The 9959-nt window shown below is 48.3% G+C and overlaps 1 protein-coding gene across 6 annotated transcripts in view; it reads left to right on the forward strand.

Moving 5' to 3' along the window:
- STPG1 (sperm tail PG-rich repeat containing 1) overlaps positions 1–9959 on the forward strand; it is a 50745-nt gene that overhangs the window by 30948 nt on the left and 9838 nt on the right. For all 6 annotated transcript variants that reach the window (XM_077775678.1, XM_077775679.1, XM_077775675.1 and 3 more), the window contains 2 exons: positions 3671–3779; positions 7969–8134. In XM_077775678.1, the coding sequence (XP_077631804.1) occupies positions 3671–3779; positions 7969–8134 (275 nt within the window). The remainder of the gene's footprint in view (positions 1–3670; positions 3780–7968; positions 8135–9959) is intronic.

The raw sequence follows: 9959 nt of genomic DNA on the forward strand, positions 1-9959 counted from the left end.
TTCTATTTAACTCAGTATATTCAAAACATTATTTCAATATCAAATCAATATAAAATTATTGATTATAAATTTTATTATAATTATATATAATTATAAGTAAACATAATTTATGTGTTACCTTCTTTCCATCCAAGTCCTTATAGTCCAGTGTGTATTTTATGCTATCAGCACATCTTAATAGGGACCAGCCATGTGTCTGGTGCTGATAGCCAGTGGCTACTATGCTGGGTGGTGTAGCTCTAAACAGTCTTCCCCTGGGATAATCAGAGCCTGAAGATGATGATGACGAGGAGGAGGAGGAGGAGGAGGAGGAGGAAATCCTTTTCTTGTTAAAAATTTTTTAAATTTTTTAAATGTTTTTTAAAAATTCTATTTCTGAGAGAGAGAGAGAGAGAGAGAGAGAGAGAGAGAGAGAGAGCATGAGCAGGGGAGGGTCAGAGAGAGGGAGACGCAGAATCTAAAGCAGACTCCAGGCTCTGAACTAGCTGTCAGCACAGAGCCCGATGCAGGGCTCGAACCCACGAACCATGAGATCATGACCTGAGCCGAAGCCGGACACTTAACTGACTGAGTCACCTAGGCGCCCAGATGAAATCCTTTTCAAGGCCCATGTGCCATTCTAAGCATTATGGATGCATCTTACTTAATAGTCACAAGAATTCATGAAGTGGGTTATCTTCAATTCACAGGAGAGGAAGCTGGTGCCCGGAGAGAGGAAGGGACTTGCCCAAAGTTCCCCCACTCGAAGGGACCATCTGCACACCAGTGAGCACAGGTGGAGGACAGCTGGAGAGCGATCGGTCATCATGGTCCAGCCCTGCTGGGTCTCCCTTCATGATTCTGTGGCTACTCTGAGCCAGACCAGTGATACAACTTAGATTCCAGTGGGGAACTCAAGACAAGACTAGTAAACAGGGAAGCAAAAATAATTACAAATGGTGGCCAGCTTTGAGGAAGACAAACAGAGCCTGAGGGAGAGAATAGCTAGGGAATATAGGGGGTTGGCAGTATCATGTACTTTAGATTGGGTGGTCAGAGAAGCGTGAGGCTGAGACCCAAGGACTGAAGGAAGAGGCAGAGTTGAGGGAAGAGCATGTGCAAAGGTCCTGGGAAAGCAAGCAGCTCAGCTTTGGGGAACTACAAGAAGTTGGCTAGAGTAGCATTTGCTAGGAGAGGGGATAAGGGGAAGCCAGACAGATAGGCAGGGAGCAGCTCACTCAGGACCCCAAAGACCCTGGGAGCGATCTTTAATTTTGTTCTCTGTAGGAAGCCTTTATGGGGGTGGAGTGTGAGATGGCATCTCCTGATGTACTTTTTTTTTTTAAGTTTTTATTTATTTCAGAGAGAGAGAGAGAGACAGTGTGAGTAGGGGAGGATCAGAGGGAGAGGGAGACACAGAATCCAAAACAGTCTCCAGGCTCTGAGTTGGCTGTCAGCACAGAGCCTGATGTGGGGCTCAAACCCACGAACCCCAGGATCATGACCTGAGCCGAAGTCGGTTGCTTAACCGACTGAGCCACCCAGGCGCCCCTGATGTACTTTTTAAAAGAGCTCCCTCCGGCAGCCATATGGAGAATGGACCATAGTGCGGGTGAAAACTGGCTTTTGAAAACCAGGTAGAAGGCTCTTATACTAACAGGAGAGAGGTCAAGGCTTGGTCCGAGAAAGTGAGAATAGAGGTTCTCAGCCACTACACCTTTGCCATTACTGACACAGGTAGTTAGTGTTTCATGCACCTGCCTCCCCAACCCACCGTGTGCTCCTTCACGTCACATCCTGGTGCCCCGTGCACGGCCCGGCATGCCGGGCACTGGCAATCAATATTTATGACATTGAAGGAATTACCCCCAGCAGTATATAGCTATTAATCTAGAAAACACCGTTGCCCAAGACAGAGCTCGGACCTTCTGCCAATGGACCAATTTCAAGTGCATGTTTTTCTGTTGATTATGGTTTTAATGTGACTGTGAAAATAATTCATGCTCCTCATAAAATATATTCAAGCATCATAGAAATGCTTGAACTAGGAAAGGAGATTTCTCCTCTGATTCTGCTCTCTAAAGCAAACCACCCTTCAAAACAGGTTCAATTCCTTTCCTATTCTCTTCCTCCCCGATCCCTACTTCCAGCATTAGGATTACGCTCTCCACAGTAGGTACATTTTCTACTTAGTATATCTTGGATTTTTTTCCCCCTGGCAATACAGTAAACCTGCTTCATCTTTTTTTTTTTTTCCCCAACCTGCTAGTGGAGCGGACTCTTTTCCTCACCGAGCGATGACATCTTGCAGTAACACACACTCTGAGTATACGAAACTGCTCCCTCTTTTCAGTTGTTTTTCTGTCTGGGTGAGGAATAAGGCTGAAATCGTGTTTTGTCTACGGGAGGCTTTTTGCAGACCCAGAAAACAATGGTTGAGTCAACTGGCGAGAAGCAGCAATGCGCTAATCCTGTTAGCCACACTGCGCAGCGGGGTCCGTCGGGGCCTCTCCTTCCCTCCGCTTACCACGATCCCCCACCTCTCTATTCCAATCCTTTTTCTTGGTACCATGTTATTACTTCCTCTCCGGCAACTCGGCTCCTGGACCTCTGTCCAGTAATTAGCCTTCCCATCCATTGTTTTTGTTTGCCCTCCCTGCGTGCATTCTAGCCACAAGGACCCTGGGAAAAGCTAAATTCTTCCGCCTTTGTGAACACAAAATCAAAATGCCATCTGCATTGCTTGAGAAACTTTTTTTTTTTTTTCTCAAAGAAGTATCTCGGAAAATCAAGCCATCCTGGCCCCAGCAAATAGTTTCACTCGTTCAGTAAATAGGCCTAGTCATGGTGTAGATGATTTTTATTGTGCCTTTATCTAATGAATACAGGGGACCGACTACAAATTGGCATTTAAAATATTTATGATTCACATATAACAGAAGAATGATCTCAGTGTTCTTTTTTCCCCCTGTTATTTTTAAAGTGCTGTACACACTGTGTATTGCATGGATCAGTCAAAATGCTTAATTTCCGGTCGGTCCAGAAAAGTCGGGACAAGGAAGTGCTTTAAATCTGATTGTGATCTTAAATTACATAGTGCCCCAAATCCCGCGTTTGTAGAAGCGCTGTTTGAACAGTAAGGAGTCATGGTGGAGACATGTGGGACTAAGGGCACCGAAAGGAACGAAGGTCATAGAGAAAATAACGAAAATGATGTGCATGTGCAGCGTCACAGACTTCCAGGAAAAACACGGTCCTAGAGATGAGGCCTGTTGGCCACTGTCACCTTAATGGCACGCACAGCACCAAGTGGAGCAGGGATTGTCGGGTCTGCTTTACGGGTGAGAAAACCCAAATTCAGAGAAACTGAGCCACTTGTGCAGAACCACGCCCTGGGTATGGCAGACACGAGCCTGGCGGCCAGGTCTTCACGTTCTCTTCCGGGCACGGTCCTCTGCGCCACGTTGGGTGACCAGACATTTGGGAGGGACCACACACTCATGGTCCACTCCAGCCGGGGCGACGGGAAAGGCACGGGGACCTTGTCTATTCACGTCAGTTCATTTCGTGAGGACAGGCTTACATGTAACTTTTTTTTTTACCCCGACGTGTCCCTCATCCAGGCCCGATGACAAAGAGAAAGAAGGGAAGGCACTGGGCACACCACGCTTGTTTTCTTCCCACCCCCCAGGCCTCTGTCTCCTGCTGCAAACAGAGAAACAATGTTTGTGCCCGAGCTGGGTTTGTGTCCAAAACCCAGAGAGGGTTTTTCACTATCACTGCACCAGGACCAGCTCCAGGTAAGCAGCCACCGCGCACCGGCCTTGACCTAAGCGTTAATGTACCAGATCTGCTCCGCAGGGCACCTTTGCTCCACAGGGAGTCTCTCTGGACAGAGTTGGGCTTTGGGGGAAAGGGGATGGTGAGCAGGTGTTGAACAAAAAGGAGAGGGCTAAGGAGAAGCCCGGGTCTCCCCCTTCTGGGGAGAAGGGCTGCTCTGGGCAGCCAGCACATTCACGTGCCCATCAGGGGCCCTCAGTGCACTGAGTGCCCAGATCCTTCCATTCCTCCCGAGCCTACCGGGGACTTCACCAATTAGCCACTAACCGTGGACAGAGCACCTACTCCGCGCTCAGTATTTTCTGTGCCGTCCTCACCCACCTGTCTTCCTCATAGTCCTGCATTTCAGGGGAGGAGAGGGGGCTCCGAGAGTGGGGGTGACCTGCTCGGCGTCCCCCAGCTAACAAGTCTGGCCTAAGTCCAGAGGTGTCGGGCTGAGGAGGCTGCTGCCCTTGTCACCCTCCCTGTGACCGCTGAAAGTGCCCCGGGAGCTGGCCTGCAAGTGTCTTCCTCCCTGGGCTGGGAGACGCCTTATGCCTTCCTGTTCTCTCAAACTCGCTGCCTGCTTCCAGCCTCAGCCAGCGGTTTCCAGAGAGGTCTGGTGAGGCCGCCATCGCCATATGGATTCCAGGGGCCCTGGTCACCTTCCCAGTGGGTCCTGAAGACGCCCCCCCGAGGGAGCCCTGGGCCTCGGAGCTGAGGGGAGGAGCAGGGAGCGTCTGCCTCTGCGATCACGCCTCTAGGTGGGGGGTGTGGATAAAATTGCAGCGCCCTTCGGATTTCGCCAAATCCAGATTAAAGCTGAGAAGATCAGTCTGAAGCTGAATAACAAAACCGGCCCTAATTAGGAGGCTAAGCCCCGCTAAAGCTCCCCTGCCTTGCATCATCACAGGCAAAGCCCCACCTTGTTTGTTTATACAGAACAAAGCCCGCACCCCTGGAGTTTGGCCAGAGACCCTGCTGGGCGAGCCCCCGGGTGTGGGCACCTTCTCAGCCAGACACATGAGCCCCCTGGCCCAGCAGGAGCGCGAGAGGTGGGCACCGGTGTCTGCTAAGCTCCTACTGTGGGCCAGAGGCTTTGCGTTTCTCATCGAATGATCTCCAGATGCCCTGGACTGTTCGGCCTGCAGCAATCACATGCTCAGAAAGTGTGAGCTACAACTATTATTGATCCCCATGTGATAGACAAAGACGATACACAGAAAGCAGGCCCAGGGTCCCATCGGTGATCTGCTGCCTGCTGCCTCAGAAACTTGCTGGGGAGACTGCCCTCCTGGGAGAACCAGTCAGCCTTGACCTCTCAGAAATAACCCTGGTTGTTTCTTCTTCTCCAGCTGGGGGTGGGAGGGTGGGGGGGACAGATGCGGAGCCATGACTGGCATCCCCACGGGGTCCCTGTCCCAGCAGCTCTGAGTGGCCCTACCTCAGCATAATGCTCACCTCCACACATTTGCTGCTTGGGTTTTCTAAAGTTGACATCTGCCAAGTTCATCACGAATATCCTCCTCTCTCTTTTTCCTTAAAATAGAAAAAGGTTGTTACAATTAAGGGGAATACCTATGTTTCAAGTGTCACTTGAAAAGCGTGGGTCACAGAATCGAACCCGCGCTGTGAGCTCGGCACTGTGTAGCTTCCCAGCCACACTCAGGAAAAGGCCAGAAGGAAATACCCCAGAGCTTAGTTTTGGTTCTCTCCGGGCTTTAAGACTACGAGCACCTTTTTCCCCTTGCTTCTGCTTTTCAGCCTTTGATAATCAAGTGTTGCTTTAACCATTTTGTAGGAGGGAAAGACATATTCTATGTAACATAAATATAAACGTATACATATTTACACATGAATGAGAGAAAAAGGAACCTAACATAAGAGATTCTATAGCAGTATTATAAAGGCTGCAAACTGGACACTTACTTAATTTTTTCTTAATGTTTATTTATTCTTGAGAGAGAGAGAGAGAGACAGAGCATGAGCAGGGGAGGGGAAGAGAGAGAGGGAGACACAGAATCTGAAGCAGGCTCCAGGCTCTGAGCTGTTAGCACAGAGCCTGATGCTGGGCTTGAACTCACGAACCCCAAGATCATGACCTTAGCCGAAGTTGGATGCTTAACTGACTGAGCCATCCAGATGTCCCGATGGTTCCTGACTTATGATGGTTCAACTTTTAATGTTTATTTTTTGAGAGAGAGAGAGTGGGAGAGCAGGGGAGAGGCAGAGAGGGAGACACAGAATCCAAAACAGTCTCCAGGCTCTGAGCTGGCTGTCAGCACAGAGCCTGACGCAGGGCTTGAACCCACGAACCGTGAGATCATAACCTGAGCCACCCAGGTGCACCCCCCCATAAAATTTTTTTTTAAATGTTTATTCTTGAGAGAGAGACAGAACATGGGCAGGGGAGGGGCAGAGAGAGTGAGGGAGACAGAATCTAATGCAACTATTTGGAACATCTTTTCTCGTTATTGAAAACCCTTCTAAGAATATCATTTTTAAAATGACTGTATGGTCTTCTATTGCATGGCGGTACCATAAGTTAAGGAACAAATGGCCTTTTATTGGAAATTTAGGTTGTTTAAAACCGAACACTAATATAAATAGAGAGGCAGCAAACATCCTTGTAGCTCATGGCTTGTGTATAATCAAGATTATTTCCTTATATTAATTGCTTAAAGCGGAATTGCTAAGTCAGAAGCATGTAAAATATTTAAGGTTTTATGTATTGGTGGCCAAATTGTTCTTCAGGAGACAATTTCCTCCTGCTACTGGGAGGTCCCTGCTTTTCTTCGCCTTTGCCAACACTGGGTGTTATCATTTAAATAAAATCTTCCTAATGCTTACCATATTGTTGTTTTCAGTACTTTTGCAATGGAAAGCAAATCTTTGTGTAAAGCAAAATCAACTTCACCATGTTTAGAGCATTTGAAATATTTTTCCATCCCACAGTGTAACTGTAATTGCTAATTACACTAATGTAATTGCTTCCACTTTTCTGGGTTCCCATATATATATATTTTAAAGGTTTGTTTATTTTTGAGAGGGGCGGGGGGAGAGACAGAGAGAGAGGATCCGAAGCAGGCTCCTTGCTGACAGCAGCGAGGCCAATGCGGGGCTCAAACTCGCGAACCATGAGATCATGACCTGAGCTGAAGTCAGACACTCGACTGACTGAGCCACCCAGGCGCCCCTCACCTATTTTTATCCAGATGTATCCATGTGTACCTAGATGTCGTCATAGTATACAGGGACTTTTAGGTGTTATTTAACTTTTTGCACTCACCTTTATTTTCCCAACCGTTGCCATGTGGCTTCATGGTCTCCATATTTATTGTGTCCAGGGCTGACACTCCACCAGATTGGGCTGCTGTTCCCATGACAGCAGTACCCTGGCCTTGGACAGTCAGGCCACTTACCCCTTCATGCATTGCAGCTGCTGCTGCTACATGCATCTCTACGCTTAGAGCTTTTCCTGTATATGGAAGAATTCCCTTAACTTCTGAGCAGTGGGTCCAGACAGATGTCCTCAAGGCTCTGTACCTGTTGCTTTGCATCGGAAAACGCCTACACCGGCCAGCAGGGCTGCTGAGACTTCCCCCCAGCCCAGATCATTCTCTTCTTCCTTGAAGCAAGTTCATTTTATTCTCTCTTGAAACAGGGCATGGTTGGAAAGCATGGACTTTGGAGACAAGTGGCCCTGGGTCCACGTAGTAGGTGCTCAATAAATATTTGTTGATTGCATAACAGTCACTAAACAACTACTATATGCCTGGAACTTAAATATTACTCAACGATCATAACCACCCTGTTGTTGGAAGAATTATTCTTACCTTATAGAGGAAGAAACAGGGCTTAGTTCCTCATTAGATGAAATTTTGGGGCAAATTATTCAATATCTCCGAGTCTCCGTTTCCTCCTCTTTAGAATGGAGGTGACAGTTACCCACTCAGCTGGGCTTCTGTGAGGATTAAATGAGCTAAGTATGTGATGCACGTGGCCCATGTTCTCTAAAGGGTGAGTATTATTTTTCAGGCAGCCCCCATTTGGCCATCTTGGGGTGCTATCATCTTAGAGTCATTAAAGTGTATTCTTAGGTGTAAGGTACTGCTTTTTATTTATTTGAGATGCGTTCCTTATTCTGTTTTAAAATGTCTTTCTTCTTAGGACATTATCATATCAACGAATCCCTTGTGAAGCAGTCACCAAAGGCATTAACATCTTGTTTCAAATCAAAAACGGGACGTGGATTGAAACTGACATCAGCAGGCCCGGGGCCTGGTTATTACAACCCCAGTGATCACATCAAAATTCTGAAGAAGACTCTTTTCCCGTGAGTCCTGATTATTCCGATCTTTCTTTTGAAAGGTGGCTCTGAGGGGCGCCTGGGTGGCTTAGTCGGTTAAGCGTCTGACTTTCGCTTNGGTGGCTCTGGGGAAGGACCCAACATAAGCAGAATAGGAAGGGGTATCACTGCTTGGCAGAACACAGCGCCGGGTCACTCACTCTCCAGGGGCCTTTGCTGACTTAGTAGATGCTCAGTGAACACTTACTGAATGCATGATATTTATTGAGCAACTACTATGCACCAGGAACTTAGCATCCCATTCAACCATCATACTAACCCTGTTGTAAGAATTATTATTCTTTCTTCATAGCTGGGCTTCAGGGCAGCTAAGTAACTGCCCAAGTCACACAGCTAATTTGAAATGCCACTAGGAATCAGGCTCAGGACTGTCTGGATCCTTCCACATTCCTCATGATATTGTGTTATCCCAGTGCTAACATTATTCTATTTTTATAAAATAAAATCTCTACTGGGCTGGCAGGGATATACAGCAGCACGGCACTGTTTGAGTTTTGTACCGATAGGTTGAAAGTCTAGACTTTGGAGTTGGTCAGACCTGCTGGATTTAAACTTCAGCAGACCTGCTGGATTTGAACTTCAGCTATGCTGTTTTCATGCTGTGTGACCTTGGGCACTGTATGAAGACCTCTGAACCTTCAAGGCCTCATCTGTGAAGCAGAGTGGGGATAATTCATGCCTCATAGTATTGCTTTCAGATTTTATAATATATGCTTGGCATGTAGCAGGTGCAAATGGTGACTTAATATTCACACACATTTAAAAAGGGAAGACAGGGATTTGTGTTAACATGTCTAATATCCTGTGCATTTAATATCACTTTCACGTAACTGGTTCAAAAACTCACAGGGATTATTTATTCCTCAGATGGTTCTAGAACTTCTAGAACTAACTGTCAGGTCAGCCTGCCTGTCACCATCCGACACCTCACCCAGGTGTCGTCCTCTCCGGGCAGCACTGGCTGCTGGGAGGGCTCAGCAGGGCGGCCCCTCCGAGGAGGTCAGGCTCATACCCACAATGGGTCAGAAGCCCAGGCAACCCGGGGAGCCTGGCAACCTCGGGCCTACTCTGACCATCAGTGCAGGACAAGGAGATGGGGTGGCGGGAGGAGCAGATGAACCGGCCGTGTCAAACTCAGGATCTGGAGAAGGGATCCAGACCTCAGATGGGATCCACTGGGTAAGTCCCGCCTGCCCTTCGGTTCCTGGGCTCTGCGGGTTGACCCTTCACGGCGTCCAGGGCTCAAAACTGGGGCAGGACAGTCCCCAGGAACATGCTCTCTTGGAATGCCAGGGACTTCCTGCCTCCGGGCTGGGTCCGGGCACTGCCGTACACCTTCCCTTACTGTGCCAGCAGAGAGAGTGGGTGAGGGGACAGGCTTTGGAGTTGGCAGACGGGGTGCGAGTCACGGCTCTGTCCCTTTCTTTTCTGCGAGCCTGTCTGCGTGTTACAGAGTGGGGATAAGCGTCTTCTCTGCAAGAGCTTCTGTGAGGGTTAGATGAGAATATGGTCACGATAGCTGCAGCTGTTCTGTATCCGGTGAGCAGAAGGGGCTGAGCCGCTTGGGCCCCTCGCTCGAATCCGGAAGGTTCTCTGAGGAAATGGTGAAAGGGAGGGCAGAGAACACTCAGTGTTGAACTCCTTCCCCCAGAGAAGTGCCATCTGGCCTTGGCTGAAGTTTGGACGAGCGGTTTGAGATAATTCCCATCTTGCGGCATTTGTGTCTATTAGTCACCAGGCTCTGTAGGTTTCTGGGTCTGTGCCAGAGGCGGCGGGGGTGCTGGGGTGAACA

Source organism: Crocuta crocuta, unplaced genomic scaffold (genome assembly GCF_008692635.1).
Source record: "Crocuta crocuta isolate KB4526 unplaced genomic scaffold, BGI_CrCroc_1.0 scaffold127, whole genome shotgun sequence".
NCBI lineage: Eukaryota > Metazoa > Chordata > Mammalia > Carnivora > Hyaenidae > Crocuta > Crocuta crocuta.